At 39.0% G+C, this 23,383-nt stretch overlaps 1 protein-coding gene across 3 annotated transcripts in view; it reads right to left on the bottom strand.

Annotated features, from left to right (window-relative positions):
- Stat4 (signal transducer and activator of transcription 4) overlaps positions 1-23,383 on the bottom strand; it is a 101,674-nt gene that overhangs the window by 25,650 nt on the left and 52,641 nt on the right. For 2 of the 3 annotated variants that reach the window (XM_052192325.1, XM_052192324.1), the window contains exons 4-10: positions 16,623-16,721; positions 12,853-12,945; positions 9,916-9,994; positions 6,912-6,997; positions 5,259-5,410; positions 3,358-3,516; positions 2,355-2,447 (exon numbers count right to left, since the gene is read on the bottom strand). In XM_052192325.1, coding sequence (XP_052048285.1) covers positions 2,355-2,447; positions 3,358-3,516; positions 5,259-5,410; positions 6,912-6,997; positions 9,916-9,994; positions 12,853-12,945; positions 16,623-16,721 — 761 coding nt within the window. The remainder of the gene's footprint in view (positions 1-2,354; positions 2,448-3,357; positions 3,517-5,258; positions 5,411-6,911; positions 6,998-9,915; positions 9,995-12,852; positions 12,946-16,622; positions 16,722-23,383) is intronic. The other variant, XM_052192326.1, reaches the window with a different exon arrangement.

The raw sequence follows: 23,383 nt of genomic DNA, 5'->3' as shown, positions 1-23,383 counted from the left end.
AACACAGCAAAACTAAATATTTTTGAGAATTTTGATGGTGAAAATACTGAGAAAGACCAAACTTCTAAAATGAATCTAGAAAATTCCAGTATTATTATAGTCATAGTTTCAAGCATAGTAATATATTTTTATAGGAATAAATATGCTCATAAATTTTTTTTAAAAAAAGCTGAAAATTTTTTTTTAAAAAAAGGAACAATTCAAGTACAGTTAAGAATTCCTGGAATTCCTTCTTTTAATGTCAGCCTTTTCTTTTTTTTTTTCTTTTTCTTTTTTTTTGCTTTTCACCCTCAAATCCCCAAGGTATCTATCTCATCACATAGTGTGGTATCACATAATGTGCTTATGTCTGTGGGTTCCTTGTAGTTGCAGACATATTCTGTCATTCACTTACCTATTCATTCATGCATGCATCACCCCAAGCCCTGTACACTCATTCAATATATACCGAGCTCCTCACGTACATTGAGTATAAACTCAGATATCTGAAAACTCATGTGGCAAAGATAAGGCTAGGCATGGTTATGTGTAAAAGAAAAGAATCCAGCTCAGAAGATGAGATGTAAATAGTATGAAGGAAACCACAGTTCATCAACAACCCAGGCAAAGCTGTGCATGCAATGAAACAAAGGGTCCTTAAATGTCTTGCATGAAACACAAAGTTGGCCCCAGAGCAGTGTGTGTTAAGTGTAAGATTGGTAGTAGATGGTGAAGAGGGTGGCCTCAGAATATGGACAATTATTTTTTCTTTTCTATCTTCTTCCTTATTTGGCTCCAGGAAAGATTCCGTCTATTGTAAGGCACTGACGATTGAGCCCAGAGCTTGAGATCCCTTTAAGGCTCACTTATCGGATACTTACATTATAGTTCATAACAGAAGCAAAATTACAGTTATGGAATCAGCTACAAAATAATTTCATGGTTGGGGTCATCACAACATGAGGAACTGTATTAAAGGGCCACAATGAGGAAGGTTGAGAGTGTAGGATCTCCGTGTTACCTTGAAACGGGGGCACAATGCCATGGCAGAGAGAAGCTTTAGGGGTAAACCTTGTACGATCTAGCAAGAAAGTTCAGAACAGAAAGATGAGGACCCAGCAGTCGAGCTGAAGAGGTAGACTTCAGGGTGCCCATGCCAGGACAGTGATCTTTCTATCCTCTGGCATCATTTCAACAATTGCAAAGTGCTACCGGCTCAGGCACCTCTTCTGCTCAGAATGTTTTGCTAGAGAACCCTTATTACCTCGTCTCTTTCTCAAAGTATTTTCAACATCCCTTCATCTACGTGGATGGGTATCCATTACCCCTCACCCTACTTTCTGTGTTGCTGTCTCCTGGGTTCTATAGAGGCCCTGAGATGGGGAATGAACAAGTTTTGAGAACGAAATTGTTAAAAGGAACCTGGCTAACCCTCTCTGTTTCTGTCCTTGTATCTTGGTACAAAATTCACACAAAGAAACTGACTGAGAGGTTTAATTAGGGGCTTTGAAATGCAAATTGAAAAGTGCCTTCCCTTTAACAATTGGGTTCCAATGCTACTATGAGATCAAGAATCCTGCCAAGAGAACCTTCAGTTGCTCCCCCCACCCCCATGGAATCAGCAGATTTTAATTTGTTCGGACTTCCAGAGGTGACTGACTATGTGAGCTTTGGAATGGATTTGAAGGCACAATAGAAATCTTTGAAAGTAAAACTGACATTGTCTTCAATGTACTAGAGAAAACCTGAGTTTTGATTCTGATACAAGAGTACTAAATATACAAGAAACCACTAAAAATTCTGCAGCTTCTATATGTCTCAAAATAAGGTACTCTGCAAGGATATATGCTGAAAGGTGCGGTGTTCAGAGTTTTTATGGGAACCCCATTAAGCCACTTACCAGGTAATCACAGGGGAAGAATGTGCTACTGCGTTTCCTGTATATTCAAAGCCTGCCCCCATCTGGCTTTTCTATTCTATTTCTCCCTGTTCCAAACAGACTTGAAACCATTTTCTCTCTGCTCCGCTCTGTTCCAAAACAGACTCAAAACCATTATTTCTGTACACTCTCCTGAAATTCTCCCTTCTGTCTTTCTGGTCTTTTTCTACACTAACCTTTTCAGCAATTAATCCCAGAGTGCCTGGTATTATGATTGCATACTTTCATGCTAATATCCCACATGTCTTCATTAATTTCCCACGTTGTCATGCTCTTGACAAGCAAGTTCTCATCATACCATTTCTGCAGGGATTTACCAAAGTTCAGCACTGGGCTCCCAGCAGGTGCTCTATGAGGAGCAGCTGCACGTCAGGCGCCTTAATTAGCAGTGGTTACAGTGCCATAGTCAGACAAGGACAGAGTGTGCTATGCCTACCTCAGTTTTACAGTGAACTGAATGAGGGTTTTGAGTACCATCGGCCTCTGAGGGTGTGTTGGCATGCATGGCTGTCTCTCGACCACAAATGAGCTAGAAAAAAAGGAAATGCGTGAAAACATTAACAGGGCGAACCTAAGGAACAGGGTACTATCTTCCCTTAGAGTCCAAACTTATTACACCTAGGAGATGCTAAACTCTCCATTCCAGCCCAATCTCCCCTGCAACTTCTCAGAGCATTACTATAAAATAATAGGAAAAAATGCCTGAATATCATCTCTAGTTTTTCTTTTTCTTTGTTTCTTTGTTTCTTTCTTTTCTTTTTGTTCTTTTGTTCTTTTGCTCTCTTTCCTTCTTCCCTCCTTTCATCCTTCTCTTTCTTTTTTCCTTCCTTCCTTTCTTTCTTCCTTCCTTTCTTCCTTCCTTCCTTCCTTCCTTTTTCAAGACAGGATTTCTCTGTGTGACCTTGGCTGTCCTGGAACTCTGTAGATCAGGCTGCCTCTGCCTCTCTGCCTCTCTGCCTCTCTGCCTCCCAAGTTTCAGGATTAAAGGCATGCACCACCACTGCTCAGCTAACAATACTAATTCTTAATTGCTCTAATGGACTCAATACAGGTTCATGTTCATCCTATATGACAAAAGAGAGACTTAATTTATGTCACTTTGGACTGAATATTGGGATTTCTGGTGTGTGTTAGAAATTTTCTTCAGTGAACTTACACAAAGTGCTTCCCACCCTTCATGAGTGTAGACACATAAAGAAGAAAGAAGTCTTCTTTAAAATGTGAAGACTGTATGGGAGGGTTATTATCTTATGGAAAACTGAGTCAGCTGCTGGGAGAAGAGGTGGTGATTAAGAAGCAAAAAATGAAAATGTGGATGGAACTCTCTGGGGTGCTATCATGGCTTCCTAGAAGCAATACTGTCGCCTGACCTCCTCCACCCCAAGGTATCCCCACAGCTCCATGCTAAGGGAGGTCTATAATCCTAGTGATTGACTTACTTCTTGAAAAGGTTGTAGATCAGGAAGGTAGCTCTCTCCAGCAGGTGTGCTCTTTGAGCAGGGATGGGATCCCCTTCGTAGGTCATTTTGGAAGATTGCTCCAGTAATTTCTCCAGTTGCTGTCTGAGTTGGAAAAGACTCTCTGCCAGTAGGGTAAAGCTATTGAACAGCAAATGAGAGATTTTTTTTTCCCTTCCCTACTTAGCGATCAAGCTAGTTTAACCACGGATCCTATTTCATAAATAATAAACGATTCAGTGATTATTAAATTAATTAAAGTTATGATTACTGACAATTCTTCATTCTTCCTAATCCTTTTCTTTCTGAACATGAATTATGTTCAGTATTTTCTAATTTGTGCTTTCAATTTACAGACATCCTTTATGAAATATTGCCAACATCTGGAACCAAATTCCTTTTAATTGGCCTTTAGATCCTGTTAAGTACGCATATGTAAAACTTGTCTCCCTCCCCTTTGTACATATTCGCAACTCCTGAGTGTTGGTGGGAAATGATGACTTGGCATAAGTTAGTGTTTGATAAGCTTTGATGCTCAAGTGCAACTCTGCTCATTATGTGCTGGTCTCGGCTTAGAAATGGAGGTGAGGATTAGGTGAGAGAGAATTAGAAAGACTGCAACAGCGGAAGAGGAAGGGGAAGAGGAAGGGGAAGAGGAAGAGGAAGAGGAAGGGGTCTACAGCTAGAAGAGCAGAGAAGCTCTCAGCAGCCTCCCCCGCAGCTCTTTCTCCAGTACACAGAAAGGACCAGGGAGGGCGCTGTGGCCCCACTAGCGTTCACTGCAGACGCCATTAATTTGTGGTTTTCATTACTCCCTGTGTTGCTTGTCTTGTTTTCACAGTAGAGTACTTTGAGTTTAAAGAATTGAGGAAAATCAGTGTGTTTGAAAGTGAGCCCACATCTTTTCACTTGAGAAGGAAACCTGAGGTACGGCAAATTTCCATTTTCTTGAATTATCTCTTAGAACGCAATTTTGAATGGGAACTGAATGATTTTGTTTCTCCTTATGTTTTTCAATTGTTCTCTCAGCCAGATCCTTTTATTTTGCAGTTATGAGTCAGAAAACCTTATCAACATTTTTATCCTTTAATGTAAAAAGATGGTATCTACATTTAACTGTTTATCTTCATATTAAGTAGAGATGCCTTGTTGTACTGTTAGTTTTGTATAGGGTCTTGCTCTGTAGACCAAGGAGGCTTGGCACTTGTGTGATGCCCCTGAGATGGCAGGTGTGTGTTACCACACCTAACTTAACTTGCTTTTTAACTGGCCAATAAACATTGTATATATTTGTAGTTTTATACATGATGTTTTGCTATATTTGTATATTGCAGCATGGTCAAAGCAAAACTAATAAAATATTCATTGTCTTCCACAACCTTCTTTTTGTAAGAACAGAAATTCTATGTAGTAATTTTCAAGTATATAACATAGTGGTAACGACAGTCATCATGGTGTATGGTAGATTTCCTAAACTTATTCTTCTTTCCTATTGAAATTTTGCATCTTTGACCAACATCTTTCACAAAGTGAGTGTGTTTGAAGACATAAAACTAAATGTTGAGCTTATACCATAAGACACACATTTTAAAAAGTTGTTTTTCAGATTTTTGAAGCTAGTGTTTATTATACCTTTAAAGACATGCATTATAGGTTTCAAAAAAAAGCCATTTGAGTCTTTTAAGATATCATGTTTGCTTACTGAGCAGTTCTTATGTTTGGGAAATGCTTCCTTTTGCTTCCCAAAGGAGGCAAGTTAAGAACGGAACAGTGGCTCCTTCCTGCTCAGTCGTTCCGAGCTTGGTGTAGACCGTACTCTGACTGAGCAACTGCAGCCTGTGCTTCCTGTGGTTTTCACTAGAAACTAAAGTTAATGGTTTTACCAGTTCTGAAGCTGGTCCAGCCCGTTGTGGAGCGGGCCACCGATGCAGGCGATCTGCTGCCGCTTCTTCCAGTCCTGCAACTCTTCTAGCAGCATGCTGTTCATGAGCAGGTCTGTCTCATTCACTATCTGTGTCATCTTACTGAGTGCTTCCTACAAGGAGACAGCAGGCCAAGAGAGCCACAGAACCCCAGGTTACAGTTCTGCTTACAGAAACACATTGGTCTGAGAGACAAAGAGTTGACTAAAATTAACCAAATAACTTGATAGTGCCTTCTCAAACAATAAAGTCATTACAACTGAATAGTATCATGAGAGCTGTGGCCACGGCTTGGCATTCTCACGCGTCAGTCTAAAGTGTCCAGTGTCAAAACTGAACCACACTGTCCTAAACATGCATTTGAAGGCCATTTATAACAGTTGTTTATTTTTTTATTTATATGTGTATTGGTGTTGTGCCCGCATGTTTGTCCAGCTGATGTGTGTGCAGTGTCTCCCAAAGGCAGAAGAGGTGTTAGATCCCCTAAGAGTGGAGTTTCAGTTGCTCATGAGTCACCATGTGGGTCCTGAGAATGGAACCTGGGTTCTCTGGAAGATCAGCCTCTGTTGCTCTTAACACTTAAGCCATTGCTCCAGTGCCTGTTTCTACGTGTATTTTCAAAAATACTGATTAAAACTTGGGTCTTTCTATGTTACTTTTCCTTCAGACTTTGTGTTTAGGGAGGCATAGGAAAATATAACTTTCATAAGCATAGAAATTAGGAGACAAGAATTTCTCTCCAGGTTTTGTGAGTTTGGACAACCTTGTTATAATTTAGTTCTCCATATATATAAAAGTGGGTGGAGGAGCTACGTTATTTTCAGAGTTCCTTTTCTCTTTCTAATTTTGTTTCTCAAGCAAAATAAGACAGTGCATATAAAACATGCACCCATAAAATCCTTACGCGTTAGCTTGGACTATCTGCTTATGTATACTGCTTATGTGCTTGCAATCTTACACATACCTAATTATGTTTATAATCAATTTAAAGTGAAAATAAACTTATTTGTATGCATATAAGTTCATTCACCAAAATTGATCTTTTAGAAGTGAACTACTGATTTAACAGTTATTGGTTGAATACCAATTGCATTTACTTTTAAAGACAGGTAGAAAATTGAAATCAAAATATTTACTGTCTTGAAAATATTTCACTGAGCCAAAAAATGTTTTTTACTAACAAACTATTCTTAAGTCCTAAGAGATTTCACAAATAGGACAATATTTAACAGTGTCATTTTCAGACTAGAATATAGAACACTAATTTTTCCAATAGAGTTTTACATCATGTAATAATTTTTAACTAAAAATGTGTAGTGTAACCCACTTCTGAACCTTAACAACCTATGTCTAAAACAGTGAAAAATAAAGCTCGGGTCCAGCTTCCACCGAAGTTAACAATCCCTCTAGCCATTGAATTACACAAACAAGGTTGGGAGGTTGAGGCTGAGGTGGCCATACAATTTTACCCAGAGACATGGAGGACAGTTTCTGGAAATTCTGACATTTTCCATTCAGTGTAAATGAACTGATAAAATCTGAGGCCTTGGTTCTGTAGGATGAGGTTTAGGAAAAGAAAAGTCAGACAAATGACAAATTGATTTCTTTGCCAACCTTTCTCTTGAAGTCCAGACTATTAAGCATTTCTTGCAGTGTCAAAACTTCCTGGTTTACCAGGATACTGTTCTTGTCACCCTGATCTGCAAAGGGAAGAAAATGAAATTCAGATTTATCTTTAGGCAAAGCTTTTTTATTCCTGAAAGTCAAATCTACTCAATCCACCTCCAGACCAGCCCTGCACAGGGCCAGGGGCTTAGGTTATAAGACACAAATGGGCTCCTTGTGTTAGGGTTGGAAGCCCAATCCAAGAATGCCCTTATTCTGCCAGGAAGAGTTTCAGACAAGCATGCACAGGAGACCTTTTGTCTATCTACAGACAGATGCAGGAGGAACGTTATGTGTATAGTTTTATGCTCTACCCATATTTACTCTGGGAGGTGACTGTGTTACCAGCCTCCTCCCAGCTTCCCTTGAATCCTCAGATAAAAGATATACACATGCCAGGCAGTGGTGGCACACACCTTTAGTCCTAGCACTTGGAAGGCAGAGGCAGGCAGACTTCTGAGTTCGAGGCCAGACTGGTCTACAGCGTGAGTTCTAGGACAGCCAGGGCTATACAGAGAAACCCTATCTCAAGAAACCAAAACACCAAAACAAAACAAAACAAAACAAAACAAAACAAAACAAAAAATGCACAGACATAAAGTAATTTAAACTTGCCTTGGCACAACTGTGGGTGCTACTATCTCCTGTCTGGAAAAGCATGCCCTTACCAGTTTCTTATCTCCATCTCTACTGATGCCCTAGTCTTCAGTTGTGAAACTCAGCTAGTTTCTGCCACATATTCCTGACCACCTGCCTGTCGGGAGTGGCCACTGCTCCCCACAGGGGAGTGCTCTCTTTTGATTCATTTGTTGGCAGTGGATAAAGGAAGGTTTTGCAATGGATTCATTTTACTGGTCTGGCCTGCACTAAGGATAAAAGGAAAGGGAGACTTTTTTGTGCTCGTGATTAAATAGTTTGACTCATTCTCATGTCTGTTTGTGTGTGCTAGGCTGCCACACAACCCAGGCTGGCTTTATACTGGCTGCAGAGCTGAGGTTGGTCTTGAACCCTAGGTCTTCTTCCTGCCTCCACCTCCAATGTACTAGGCTCCAGGTGTAAGCCACCACAACTGGTTTTCAACTCTTTATAATGCACATAAAAGTTGAAAAGTACCGGGGAAACTTAGTAAAATGCTACATTCAAAATGGTTTTATTGTTTACTAGAGCTTATTATATTGTAATCCTTAAACTTCATAGTTTATATGGAAATTGGAATAAATCTGTTTTCAAAGATGTTTGATGAAATACAGGGTTTTTCTAGGATCCCTGTTCCCTTTCGTAAGTGATTAAATCCAAGTTGTATTATTTCTTCTAAAGAGGAAATTGTACATTTAAATAATCATGAGCATTTTGAATATTTCATGGTTGTCTTGACACCCTGAATACAACAGGAGACTGAAAGACACCTTCAGAAAAATTAAACATTAGATAACAATCCTCCATACTGCCTTCAAGGCATGTGTCAACATTTTAATGAAAGAAATTCTGTAAAATAGATGTTTATATTTGCTTTGCTTTTAAAAACATATTTTGAAATAAAAATTTGAAGTAAAATTATAAAAATGTTTCTGGGCTCCCATCTTTACTTGTTAGGATGGTTTGAATAGTAATGCCCCCCACAGGCTTACATGAGTTAATGCCTGATCCCCAGTTAGTGGAACTGTTTTTAAAGGATTAGAGTGGGTGTGGCCTTGTTAAAAGGACGTGTGTCACTGAGGATGGGCTTTGAAGTTTCAAAAGGTCATGCCAGCCCCAGTGTCTTTTACTCTGCCTAAGGATCAGGATGTAGCTTTCAGCTACTGGTCCAGTACCTACTTGCATGCTGCCATCCTTCCCACCGTGATGATAATGGTAATCAAATCACCAATTAAAAGATTTCTTCTAAAACTTGCCTTGTGCATGCTCTTTACAACAATGGAAAAGTAAATAAGGCACCTATCTAATGTTTTCTGTTGTCGAACAAAAGCAGAATGCCATGATCTAAACTAATAAGTCTGTATTGGCATGGTCCTGTCAACAATCTAAACAGGATTGTTTTAATGATTATCCCAGGAATTGGAGTAAATTTAGACTATCAATCCACTATTGCTTATATAACTAGGGTCTTATAAATATTTTGTTCTTCTCCATCCATTTATTAAAATTCATCTAACTGTAAACAGTGTTTAAGTACACAGAGACAGATTAATTCAGAATTTTTGCATTGAGACATTTACTCAAGTATTAAATTTATATTTTAGAAATATTTACAAATAAAAGTTTAATTTAAAATTCTATACACAAGAACATATACAAAATGTCTAATTATTTGGGAGATAACTTTGTAGATACATATGCTTGTGACAAGGTAGAGAAAATACAAGAAATTTTAACCATGCCTATCATGAGACTTTATGTAATTTTTATTTTTAATACTTTTACCTATTTTCCAAAAACTCTTCTATGAAGCATATTTCTACTTTATAATTCTTTGAAAAATCATAAGACTTCATGTCTGTGACTTCCTGACTACATTAGATGATTTTTTATTTTCATTAGTTGCATTTTGTTTTTCTTTTGAGGAACTTTCTTGCTATGTCTCTCCACCTCACAAGTGTTGCAATTACATGTATGTGCCAGCACACCCAGCCCTGAGATCTTAGCTCCTTAGAATACTCTTACTGGTAGTGTTGGAGGCGGGGATACATGTTGCAGTGGACATCATTTCTTATGTGACTTGGAATTTTCTTTGAAGTGGTTGGTACATATAGGTGTTTAAAACTTACCTGGAGAGACAGAAAATATGAAACTGGAAATATTATTTCCCTGTATTACTCAGAAACATGTTGGTGGGAGACTCACTTAAGCAAGAAGATTAAATGTGCTCGCAATTTGACTCTTACTAGTAAAGAACCCTAATAATTATGCTGTTTTTATGTCTTTATTGAGAGTTGCAGACAAGACAAAAACTTACCCATTGTCTGAATTGTTTTGTACCTGTAGTCAAACTCATCTTGCAGATCTTCTAAGTATTTGGTGTCTTGTTCTGTCATCTTTATAAAAAAAAAAAGAAAATATTAAGCAATGTTTTACTGTTTAAGCACACCATAAACAATCCTGGGGAAGCCAGTTTCCAACAGCCTCCTTGACTAAGACACCTACACCTCCAAATGGCTAGTCCACATGTATGCAGTGTCTAGGGAGGCCAGAAGAAGACATCACATCTCTGGAACTACAGTAACAGACAGTTATGAGTTGCTATGTGGTTGCTGCAAACCAAATACAGGTCCTCTGCAAGAGCAGTCACCGAGTCATCTCTCCTAACTTTATTTCTTTCTGCTTAAGAAATCTTTTGGCAAATTCTTTCTCATTTCTGAACTAATTTCAAGAGCTGCTAATCATATAACTCCTCTTACAGGGTCCTTCCGCCCTGTCAGGTTGTTCTGCTGCCCTCTGTACTAGTGAACAAGAATCAGAGATGTACAGTTGAGGACAATTCTGCTGAAATAGTTTTCTTTCTTCTTAAAATATGCCTGCAAGTTTATTTAATTAGTTAATAATTGATTATTGACTTTATTTTTTTTTTTTACTTTTCTTAACAATGTGAAGTGGGTGATATTTGTGGGGAGGGGCGAGCAGCACGATTTCGATCCCCCAAACCAGATTGCTGCGCCCTGCATTTCAGACCGCATTCTACATTGCAAGAGGTCTTCTCTAAGAAAAGGCACTTTCTTCCCTTTCTGCATTAAATCTCAATCTTACCATTTAAATTTCGGATTGAAAAAGCATTAAATCTGGGGTTAGTGTGAATGTATGCTGCAATTGTGTGGCTTTTACAGTTGTGTGGAGTTGAGCACAGATCTGTGCTTCAGCCTCTGTTTTTGTTCGTTGTTTTGGTTTTGCTTTGCTTGTTTTTGAGAGAGACAGAGCCCCTCTAAGTAGCCCTAGCTAGCCTGGAGCTTACTATGTAGACCGTGCTGGCCTCAATCCCATGGAGATCCTTCTGCCTCTGCCTCCTGAGTGCTGGATTAAAGGTGAGCACCACCGTGCATAAAATGTGCATGCCTCTGTTTATAAAACAGAAGAAGAGGGACCTGAGCCTTAGAAGCATTTTCCTCTCGGCAACCTGCCACAAAAGTGATTTCCAGTTTTCATTTAAGAAAATCGAAGTTCCTAGACACAGGGCAATAAGTGCTCTGGTGAGAACGCAAAGATATAATTTGGCTTCAGATTTCATCCCTCTTTACTCCACTTCAATCCACTTGCAGTATTTCACTTGAATGGTAAATTTCTCAAGAGAAAAGATTGACAAAAAGCTATGGCTACTAAAAGGCAGGGAACTCACATACCTGGGAGAAATGTAAGAACATTAAATATAGTTTTAAAGCAGACATGTATTGTTTTGACCTCAAAATTAAAAGATGTTTTCAAAATATTCTAACCAAAAGGTCAATAAAAAATAGTATATTCAATCATTTCTTTAAAAGAAATCAATGATAAACCAATGAAAAGGCTTCAGACTGTCTGCCATCAGTTATAGTAAATTTTTATGAACCACGTCTTTGCAAAAGATTTGTGGTAATAATTTGCAAATCTCTCATGGTGGTCAGAAATCCTTTTGTGAATGCTACGTTCCAGAACACTCTAGAGAGATGGAGGTTATAGCCTAATTAGTAAAGTGCATTGGTGGACAACTACTGCTCTGTTTAAGTGTCATGTCCAGCCTTCTGGAATCAGAGCCTGGGGATAGAGATCTAGTAAGAGTGTGTTCTAGAAAGGACCTGCTGAGTAGGGATAGGGTAGGAAAGGAGCTAAGGGAACATATGGTCTGTCTTGGGTTTTAGCTTTGATCCCACAAGGAACTCAGGAGTGTGATCTGTACCACAGAGTTAACATCAGCTTGAATGTAGGGCCTGGTGCTTCCTGTCAGTCTGTGTCATTCACTCTGTGTCTGAAGACAGCCTAGTATTCCCTGGACAGGAAATTTCAAAGAATCCCTTAGCAACCAACATTCACAGATGCTGGGATGATCTATGGACCTGAGGGAAGGATGAGGGCAAAGCTACAAATGGAAAACTTTAGTTGCACCAAGATTCTTAGGAGGTAACAAGGAATCTGAGGACTATGGAGGAGCCCAGTGCAGGAGAACTGGCTTACCGTGCACTAGGTCATTGATAGCACTGCACCGAGTCAACAAAAGATACCAGATACATACATCAGTGTACTTAATTAATGTGCTTAAGCACTCTGATTATAATCCAATATTATAGTAGAAAGTAGACAACCACTGTCTACTTTCACATACTCGTAGGGTGGGTAGAGTCCTTAGTTTAACATGATAGTGTGCTCCGGCATTTGCACCTTGAGAGTCTGATTCTTTTTTGTAATGATGGGAGAAAAACCATGTCTGCTTATTTCACTTGTTGTGGAAGATCTTTAAACTGCAGGTTTAGAACTAAAAGCTTAGAAGTTCATTCTGCATACAATTCAGAAAGTCTCTCCCACTTAAAATCTTTAGATCAATGAGAGTAACAAATCTATAATAAGACTGATGGGAGGAGAAACTAAAATGTACTAATAGCAAAGGAAATGAGTAACATAATAGGTTCCACAGATAAAGGATAATAAAAAAATATATGGAGAACAATTTGGGGAAATGTATGCACTTTTTAGGAACTGTAAGTTACATATATTCTAGAAGACACAGATAATGTGACAGTTCTGATATCAGAAGCAAGTTGAGTTTAAAAGTTTCCTCAAGGAAGTCTTTCCTGTATAACACAGCATGAGAGAAACACATGTCCTCTGAGATCTGTCTGCACTGGCCTTTGGCACATAGGCCAAGCTGGCCTTTCTAGAGAGCTACGTAAGACAGACCACTTACCCAGTGCATCTATGTGAGACCACTCACCTGCACACTGTTTTTAATGGCTGCCACTTTGTGTTCCACATTTCTTTGTCTTTCTGAAACTGAAGAACTCTGTAAGGATTTCTCCAGAGGTCCCTGGAAAAAGAATGTCTTGTAATTTCACTGTTGTTGACAAAGCATGTTTATGGTTATAGTAAAGAACATGTTGCTTACATTGACCTGAGCTTTGGATCAATGTGATACATAATATGCTATGATCATAAAACTCATGCTGAGAGAGTTGGGCATATAACTCACCGGCAGAGAATGCACAAGGCTCTGTGGCCCCTCCTCCGAACTAAACATTATGCTTGTAAGTGTCCAGAGCCAACTGACTCAAGACTTTCTCAGAGGCCCCATGAAAAGGCAAAAAGAACTTAAGTTCCATGTCTTTGTCCAGGAGTGGGCTCAGCAAGCCAGTCTAGGTCTGAGGAGGAGTCAAGGCTGCAGTTTCTGGGTACCTGATTCTTTCCTCTGGACTGTGGCATCTGAGTCTGAGGTGTCTCACTTTCTCTTTACCAACATCTAACTAAGCTCTCTGATGACCTTTTCCCTCCTGAAAATTTTATATATATATATAAATTATATACACATAAAATGTATGTATATATATAGTTATATATTTTATATATAATATTATATCATATATATGGGTGTATGGGTGTATGGGTGTGTGTGTGTGTGTGTGTGTATATGTGTGTATATGTGATGCTGTACTTAATAAGCTTGTGTGGCATAAGTCATCATCAGCATACACAAGACTGCCTAGCCTTAGTTATTGCTTTTGTCTTTTTTATTTCTCATCTTGTTTTAAAATTTTTCACCCCCATTCCTCCCACTCAACACCTCACTATTAAGGACACTTATTCCTGTTGGTTCAGGATAAGTGATGCCCCAAGTTGTGTGACACTTGTCCCATACTCATACCTCACACTGGGTGCCAGTAAAAGTCAAGAAATAAAGAAAAAAGCATCAATAGCTGGGACTAGGATGTCTGACACAAACCAATAACTTATGCTAAGGAATGCACTATGAAGTACAACATAATATATACTATTGAGGAGGGGCAGCCAAAGTCACAGAGATCTAAGTCAGATGATGTTAGCAAAGACAACACAGGATACTTCAGACAGCTGCTTAAAAACAGATAATCCACAGTCGATGGGAAAGAGTTGGGTCCCCAGAAGCCACAGCCTTGATTCCTCTGAAGCATCGGCTCCAGCCTTAACCAACCTTGCCAAATCCACTCCTGGACAAGGACACAGAACTAAAGTTCCTTTTGTCCTTTCATTGGGACCTCTGAGAAAAGACTTGGGTCAGTCTGGCTCTGGACACTGTAAAAAATACTAAATGACATTATACACATAATGTTATAATTTAAGCAACTAAGCAGAGTATAAAACGTCAGATGTAAATTTTATATAGATATGAATGTAGGTATATTCTTGTAAGAATACGAATATATGCATAGATATTCAGAATTTAATAGATATGACCAAAACAACACACATGTCAAAATGTAATGTTGCTGACATTAAATAGTATGAGTATAGGTCATTTTATGATTTCTAAAAGATTTTTTTATTTGTGTGTGTGTGTGTGTATGTGTGTGTGTGTGTGTGTGTGTGTGCATCCGCGTGCATACCATATGTGTGTAGATGACATCAGAGGCTAGAAGTCTATGTCCTGAAGCTGGAATTACAGACAGTTGTAAGCTATCCAATGTGGGTGCAAAGAACAGAACTGCGTCCCCTGGAAGAACAACAAGCACTAATAACCTTGGAACCATCTTTCTAGCTCCTAACTTCACGACTTGAACAATGTTCACAATTTCCTACAGACCATCTGCATTACTCCTGAACTGCATGTGATTTTAAATTAGGATTATAGGATCACATTAAGTTAGGCTTACACTGGTAATTGAGGGTGTTGAGCCTGCTGAGATGTGGTTTATTTTTAGTTTAAAACAAAGGGAACTTACCAAAGGAAATGGAAAAATAATTTGGTTACACAAAAAGGCCGAGTAGCTGCTCCACGCACCATATCGTGGCCACTCTAATAATCTGACACTGAGTATGGCCCTTAAACACAAGGTTCTACAGCTGCCTGGAGATGAAAAGAAGATGACTGAGCAGCCCCTGAACCACAGAGTTAATCAGAGACCAAGGGTTAGAGCAGTTGATAACTTGACAATGCACCGCAGAGCAGCGGTGGGACCTCAGGGAAAACCCTTGCTCTCAGCTCTTGGTGAAGTGTTTTTTAACTACACCATACTCTTCAGATTAGAAAAACCTTTATAAACATGCTTCCTAATCACATCCTTCTCCATTATTCCATTATTTCTCTACCTACTTAAAATTTCAAAAAATGTCCAGTTTAGGGTAGTATGCAGTAATAGTATCAGAGTTACTTTGGTTAGTATATACTTAAATGTTTTGATTTGACTAATATTTGGCATTTGGAGAGAGTAAAGGGAACTCATGAGAGAGCACATATGAGACAGAATGAGAGAAACAGACAAAGATGGAGAGAGAGTGACAGAGAGGGTGGAGGGGGAGAGGAGAGAGTAATGACTCTATATGTGACAGGTACAAAATGGACAGCCTGCAATTTAGAAACCAAGTGTTTAAGTGGAAACAATTCAATCCTTTATCATCCAAGAGCAACTGAGTTGTCAAAACTGCAACATTCATAACCTGATAGTGACTAAGCCTCAGGAGTTATAACAGTTTACATATATATATTTATATATAATAGTTTATATAGTTTACATATATACTCTTTTAGATCTTCATAAGTTGTATTGTTTACTCGAGTGTGTAGAATATCATTTAGAAAATACATTGTTTTATAAACCTTTCTCTTAGTGTAGGCAGGATTAACTGAAGCCTATGGTGGTTCTTCCACTTTCCTAGGTTCTTCGCATTCAGAAGGAGAAGATAAAATACAATGTAGACTACATTAGGGCAAAGAACAACTAAACAAGTCTTTAGTCAAATTTCCTTAGACTTGAGAGTCAGGTGATCCTGAAGGGTTCCATAAGATCAGTCTGTGAAGACAAACATGCCAGGGAAGCAGGGTCCAAAGCACAATTGGGAATCTAAGATGTGGTCACTGTATTCCCATATTAATGCTGTAAGATCATGGGCCAGAATTTAGCCATGAAAACAACAGGAATCTAGAGGAGCCAGTCCGGTGCCACACATCAGTAATGCCAGCACTTGGAGGAAGGATGGAAAGATTGCAGGCACAAGGTCAGCCTCAGCTATCTGGTGAGCTCAAGGCCAGCCTGCTCTACATGAGACCCTATCTTTAAGGGAAGGAGCAGAGACAGGGGGTTGGAAAGACTTGGTAATTATTTCACTGTGGAATAAAGACAAGCAACTTCTCAAAAGATGAGGCTAAGCCGGGCAGTGGTGGCACACGCCTGTAATCCCAGAACTCTGGGAAGCAGAGGCAGGCAGATTTCTGAGTTTGAGGCCAGCCTGGTCTGCCGAGTGAGTTCCAGGACAGCCAAGGCTATACAGAGAAACCCTGTCTCAAAAAAACAAAAAACAAAAAACAAAAAACAAAAAAACAAATCCAAAACAAACAAACAAACAAAAACAGATGAGCCTAAGACCTTGAATACTGCGGGGCTGGTAGAGCCACTAACAGTTTCTGATTCTCCAGAAAACTAAGCTCAAAAAGAAATCATGATCACAAACTCAGAACAAGTTACTTGGAAAGCCAGCAATGGTTAAAGCATACAATGGTGAATCAGAAAATGGTACCTGGATAGGCATGTTGGCTGCGGCCAATATTCTCCTCTCTTCCCTTAAGCAATTTGAAATTACCACAGCTACATGCATTGGATTTCCATGAAACTTTCCCTGAAAGACAGTAAGCAAAAGCAGCATAAAAGTTTGAAAAAGTTGAAACACATATAAATCATGAAGAAATGTCATACTTGAAAACCAACAATCATCTTTCTATAAACCTATGTAAGTATTTGGGATCTATTCTAATTGTCTATTCTTTTGCAACGCCATGGAAACATAGACTCTGAATGCGAGAATGTTGCTTTCTTTGCTTTCAAAATTCTTAATAGTTGTTCTTTGAACACTTCTTTATGAACACATTGGAGGGTCGGTTTATGTTAGGCACTGGTACATTTTAAACATAGTAATTATTTCCCTAGGAGTCCTAAAGACTCAAGATGGTCCTAGTTGTACACACGGTAGCTCTAGGTTCAGGTTTATAGTCTCTGCCATGATTCCAGTTTGATGATATTCAAGTCAACTACCTCATAACTACGTTATACTCAAACAAAACTATACTCATTTTTCAGCAATGATATTTTTGACATTGAAGCTTACATTTATTTTATTGCCAAAGCTAATGATGTACATCTGTTAATTAATAGCCTGGGGTACTATTTGAGCCATCTAATATATTGATGTAAGTGAAAATCCCGAGCCGAATCTCTTTAGGGGAATCATCTATAGTTGCTGTAGTGCCCAGCAATCAGTGTGCAGTCATTTTCCTTACTTGCAAGAACTGTGTTCTCTAGCTTTAATTTATAGTACTATCTGGAACACCATAATTTTAGTCAATCATGCTAAAACTTCTTTAGGACTATTCTGAGGCAAGATTAGAAAGAGGCATTGGAGGCAAGCACACTAATTGAATCTCTGCCCTCCTTTCTTGAGGTGTTAAATGGTACTGATATCTGTGAAATGGCCAAAGGTCAATAGTGGAAAAAAAAATTAACAGTCCTCAAAGCAGAAAATTAACACCAATCTTTTGATTATACAGACAGCTAAACGAAAAGATCTTTCTGGGGAGAAGAAAGGGGGTTGTTGGCTGTAAGCCGTATCGTGGCTCTGACTTCTGAGGAGTATATGAGATTCTGTCAATTAACATTTTCCCTTTGTGAAACTGGAGTAAAAAGCTATTTGGATTCCTGTTCTTCCATATTCACTCCTTAAAAATATTTTCCTTCTTTAGGTCAGAAATTTCCAGAAGAAAACAAGTGAATTGCCTGAAACTCAGAAAGTAGAGTTATGAAAGTGAACCCTCTCAGTAAGGGGGAGTGCCGTGTTTCTAACATGTCTACATTTCCATCTACGTGAATTTATTCCTGTTAATTTTGATATCTCTTGCTTCTTTTTTTTATAGCTTGCCTTTAAGTCCCCCGCCACCTCCCCTCAACAAAACTATTTTCTCTCTCTCTCTCTCTCTCTCTCTCTCTCTCTCTCTCTCTCTCTCTTTTACCTTAATGGCACTAAAACTGTTTCCTTGCTAAGAAAGATTTCTTTTAGGGATAATTTGCAAGCTCTGTTATTACTATAAACTGTGAATTTGTCCTTCTGGGATGAAGGGCTCCTCTAATGCCGCAGACACACCGATATGGTCTCTGATCCGGGCACTGCTCACAACATGGCTGTGTGGAGCTGATCTTCATTTTCCTGTCAATACTCACCTTCCTTTCCCTTGGTTTGCCTCCGTTTTCCTCCATATCTGTGAGGTTAAGTCACACACTCCTCTCCTTTAAGGGCCAGACATCAATACTTTTTTCATTAAATAATATATGTTCATTTTCTTCTTTAACACCCTTTAATGTAATGCCTCACTTTAATATTTGAGACAAAATGTCTTATGAAAAATCACTGTTTATTCAGTGCCAAATTACTGTTTCACTTTCCCGAGTATTAAAGATGTGTTCACCTGTGAGTAGTGGCTATGTACACAGCTCATAGAATAGCAACAAAACGAACCCTGATGTGTGAGGTATTCTGCTTCCTGCTGTGCCAAGGTCTGGCAAAGGCCCTGCTCTCTGCAGTGGCCTGCTGGGGGTCTGACAAAGGCCCTGCTCTCTGCAGTGGCCTGCTGGGGTCTGACAAAGGCCCTGCTCTCTGCAGTGGCCTGCTGGGGTCTGACAAAGGCCCTGCTCTCTGTGGTTCCCTTTCACTGTCCTAGTGTCAATCAACAGGTGGTTTTAATTGCAGCAAAGTCACATTTATTGGTATTTCCCCCCAGTGATTAGGATTTTTGATGTGCTTAATAAACTTTTCACTAAGTTTCCATCATGGGGATTTTTTTTATGTCTTTTTGAGTCTAGAAGTACACTGGGATTGTGAGTTGTAAAAGTTTTTTATGGCTGTGGCTGCTGCTACAAATTTATCCTGGTGCACACTAGCCAGCACTTCTATTGGTAAAATGAGGGTAGCTTTGTACTATTAAGAGTAAGAACACTAGTAACCCTGATAAGCCAGTGTTTCTCTTAATTTCAGTGCATTTGGAGTTTGTTGGTGAGGAGCATTTGTCCCTACCCCCATTGGATGCACAGTGACAGCAACATTCATTGAGAACTCTTTGTTTGCTCTGCTGGCCCAGTTCTGCTGTGAAACCTGTGTTCCCACCAGCATGGGAGCTCTTTCTCCACTCAGTTCTGTCTTAGAGATCTGTCTCATCTCTGTGTCACCAGCGGGAACATGGGAGCTTTATGGTAAACCCTGATCACAAGAATAATAGGGTTCTTTGCCTTTCCATGCAAATTTCAGAATCAGCTTGTAATATTCCCCTACACTCTGTATCTCTCTGTGTCTCTCTGTGTGTCCCTCTCCCTCTCTATTTCTCTGTCTCTGTTTCTCTGTCTCTCTGTCTCTCTCTGTCTCTCTCTCTCTCTCTCTCTCTCTCTCTCTCTCTCTCTCTCTCTCTCTCTCCATTGACAGCTTCAGTATCACTGGATCTTTAGAAAAGTTAAAGGAGATTTGGCATGCCTATAGTTTTGTTCTACTCCTGCCTTTCTCATGCATGTTAAAATGCCTCTCTATGAAACAGTTTTAATTTTCCATGAGAGATCTGAAACATCTTTTGTTAGGGTTGCTTCTGGTTACTTGGTATTGTTTTAATATGAAGATAACTGATATCTTCCTCTGGAGGCTTATATATGGGAATATAGTTAAATTTGTGTATTGTACTGACTTGTATAGAATCTAATGTATTTTTTTTATTAATTCTAAATTTTCACCTGTAGATTTGTCTAGATTTTCTATATCCATGAATCAGGTTTTGCACAGCATTTATAGAATAGTCCCTTTGGTCATTTCAATTCCATCTATGTTTGGAAGTGGTTAATTTCCAAATAGATCATTTTCTTCTAATTTTCCTTAAAAAAAATTGACTTCTAATATAGTTTAATTTTGATTGCAAAGAGATTTCCAAAGACGAAAGTCACTAAGTTTGTTGACATTTTCTTTGTGGCCCAGCATATAGATAATTTGTAAAAATTTCATGCTAATTTGCAGGGGATGAACACTCTGTAGTTGTTGGTACAAGTAATTTATTCTAATTTATTAAGTCAGGTGTTATTTTGTATAAATTTCTGTCTTCTTGCTGGTTTGTTTTAACTATTGATTTTATAAGTCAATGGGAGAATTATTTCAAAAGCTACTTTGTAAGTTGTTCTGTTTCTGATAGAAATATTTAGATATGTATTTCTTGAAATTAAAGCCCCTCATGGCTATGAGCTGAACTTTATCTCTAGTAACAATTTTCACCCTAAAGCAAGGTGGTTAACTGATATAATACTTCTTAGTTTTATCTTATTTCAAGAACTCTATTTCAAAGTGGATATAGATAATTGAGCACCTTTAATATATAAAAGGATATATACATAATAAATATGGTTAACACAATCCTAAAACTTCTTTGCTTATTTAGAATTAACTTTTTTGAATCGCATTTATACTCAGATTCGTGGCCTGATGGCCTGATGTGTTTCTATAAATCATTGTCCTGTGGGCTGTGGGAATGTCAGTTATGAATCTCTCGAAAGCACAGCTACTCTCTTCTTTCTGTAAGGCTTCATACTGGAATTTTTATCAAAAGTTCTCAGCAGCAGGTCCATCCTTTCTGGAATGTCCGACTGGTTTGTTGACTGACACACTAAGAGTGTGTCTGGTAGTCTAGTCATACTGTCATGATTAGCAACCATATCACTACACAGTTTGGGTGATTACAACTTAAGTGCTCAGATAGGCATCCTTACCCATTTACTACTGTGGTCCACTTTCAGTGATAGCACCAAGGATGTTCTTACTGTTTGTGTGTGAATATTTCACCTGAATGTACACATGTGTACCTTCTGCATGCTTAGTGACAGCAGAAGTCAGAAGAGAGCATCAGATCCCCGAAACTGGACTTGTAGATTGCTGTGAGCCACCATGTGGGTGGATTCTAGGAATTCAACATGAGGTCTCTGCAGAAGCAGCAATCAGTCTTAACCTTTTAGCCATCGCTCCATTCCTATTGTTTTTAGATATCTTTCTTTTTCCTATTCTTCAGATCCCCAGAAGTACAAATGCTGTTATATCTTGCAAGTCAGCCTCCCACCTTCTAGCATGACCTATTTGTTTAACACATATTTTCACTTTTCTGCAGTAGCATTGTACTGGTAGTGAAGTGTATTCTGCCCAGCCAGCAGGACTTTTCTGATACAGAGGTGTATATTTTAATGGTGATGCTGTGCAAGGCAGGATTCGTTTTGTACAACTTCTAACTGTGCTGCCAATTCTTTCATTTCTTCTAAGGAATTTGGTCATTTCTCTTACTGCTGTTCCTCTGTGTGATAGGCAATCTTTACATCAGGAATTCAGCCATAGACTACAACATATCTCCTCGTGGGTAAATTTCTTTCATACGCCCTGTAAAGCACATATGATTGCTTTCTAAGAAAATACAAAACTAGATCATTTAACCAGTAACGAATGTGTATTAGACAAATGTGTTTTTGATTCATTCTGTACACGTAACTATTTGTACTATAAATTGTAGTGTTGCATTTTGATGCCATTTAAAACAGCAATTAAACAACGTGTCATTGCAACAGAGTGTATAATTCAAGTGAAGTGACAACCACATGAATAGCAGTGACCTGATTTCACATCACACATAATGACAATGACATAGGGACAGCCACATGGTAACAGCAATTAAGAGGTGTCAAAATAAGATGCATTCTGATTAAGAGGGAGGGTTCTCGGTCATTGCTGATGGGTGTGCAAACCACCTAGGGATTTTGAAAGACAGTTTGATAATTTCTTATAAAAATAAATACTCTCTTGTCATGGGACCCATCAATCACGTCCTTAGTATTTACTTAAAGAAACTGGAACCGTATTTACATATAAGCACCACCTAAACATTAGAAGTTTATAATAGCTATATTAATAATTGCTAATATTTAGAAGCCACAAACATGTCCTTCAGGTGGAGAATTAGTCAAGTAAACTATTGTACATGCAGATAAGACAATATTATTTAGTATTAAGAAGAAATGAGTTATCAAACTATGAAGACAAAATAAGCTTACACACTGCTAATAAAGACATCAGCCTGTAAGGGTATAAATTATTCCAGTTTTAAAATTTCAAGGAAACTTAAAACTAGGAGACAAGGATCTAGGCAGGTTTCTCAGTTAGGGCTTGTCACATGAGCTTGAATCCAGCACCACTGGAAACACTTGGCATGGTGGAATGCATCTGTAATGCCTGCGCTGTAGCTGTAGGGCAGATAGGTGGGTCCTGATGCTCACTGGCCTGCTGGCCTCAAGGATGGGAAAGCTCCAAGTTCAGAAATTCCCCATTTTTGAAAAAAATGTGGAGAGCAACTGAGGAAGACACCAGTATTGACCTCTGACCTTTGCATTCATGTGCACCCACATGAACACATATACACAAGTGCCTCCACACATACCACACACTACACACAGCAGGAAGACAGTAAAAGAGTCAGTGGTTGTCAGGGGTTTGGAGAGGAGGAACATAGAGTATACGGGAGATCCCTGGAACTGTCTTGTACAATGGTGCTGTGCCAGAAGCGTGACATCACTCCATAGACCTGTAGAGCTCTAATGAAAGTTAGAGCTCTTAGTTAACAATAATCTCTCAGTTCATCGGTTGGGACAGATGTACCATGTGAATACAATACTTAAGAGATTGTCTAGTAGGAGAGAATGTGGGGTGCTAAGAATGTATGTGAGAACTCTACTTTCCTCTCAGTTTTTGAGGGAAATGCAAGACTTCCTTAAAACTTGTTTTATTGATGTGACATTTCTTACCCAGACCTAGCTAAGCTCTCCTTTTGCTAGAAATGAGTGAAGTAGAATGAAGAGTTCCCCAGGTCAAGTTAGACTCGAATTTGATTGTCTGTCTGTCTGTCTGTCTGTCCATCTGGGGTTCTTCAAGACACAGGCTGGACAGAGCATAGAATGGTCTTACATGCACTGTGCATCTGTGGATGATCTGGAACTCTAGGTCCTCTGGCTTCTCTGTCTCAGGGTGCAGGGTTTCAGGTGCACACTATCACACCCAGCACAAAGCCGGCTTTGAAAACAGAAGGAAGAGGTGTAGGCTGTTTTGTTTTGCTTTCAGACAGTCAGTCTCATTATGTGCTTTGGTTGGCCTGAGATTTACTATTAGACCAGGCTAGCCTCAACCTCATAACGATCTCACCTGCCTCTACCTTCCATGTGTTGAAACTGAAAGCT

Source organism: Apodemus sylvaticus, chromosome 9, assembly GCF_947179515.1.
Source record: "Apodemus sylvaticus chromosome 9, mApoSyl1.1, whole genome shotgun sequence".
In the NCBI taxonomy this organism is placed as follows: domain Eukaryota; kingdom Metazoa; phylum Chordata; class Mammalia; order Rodentia; family Muridae; genus Apodemus; species Apodemus sylvaticus.
Note: the sequence above shows the minus strand (reverse complement) of the source record. Positions and strands in the feature narration are given on the sequence as shown.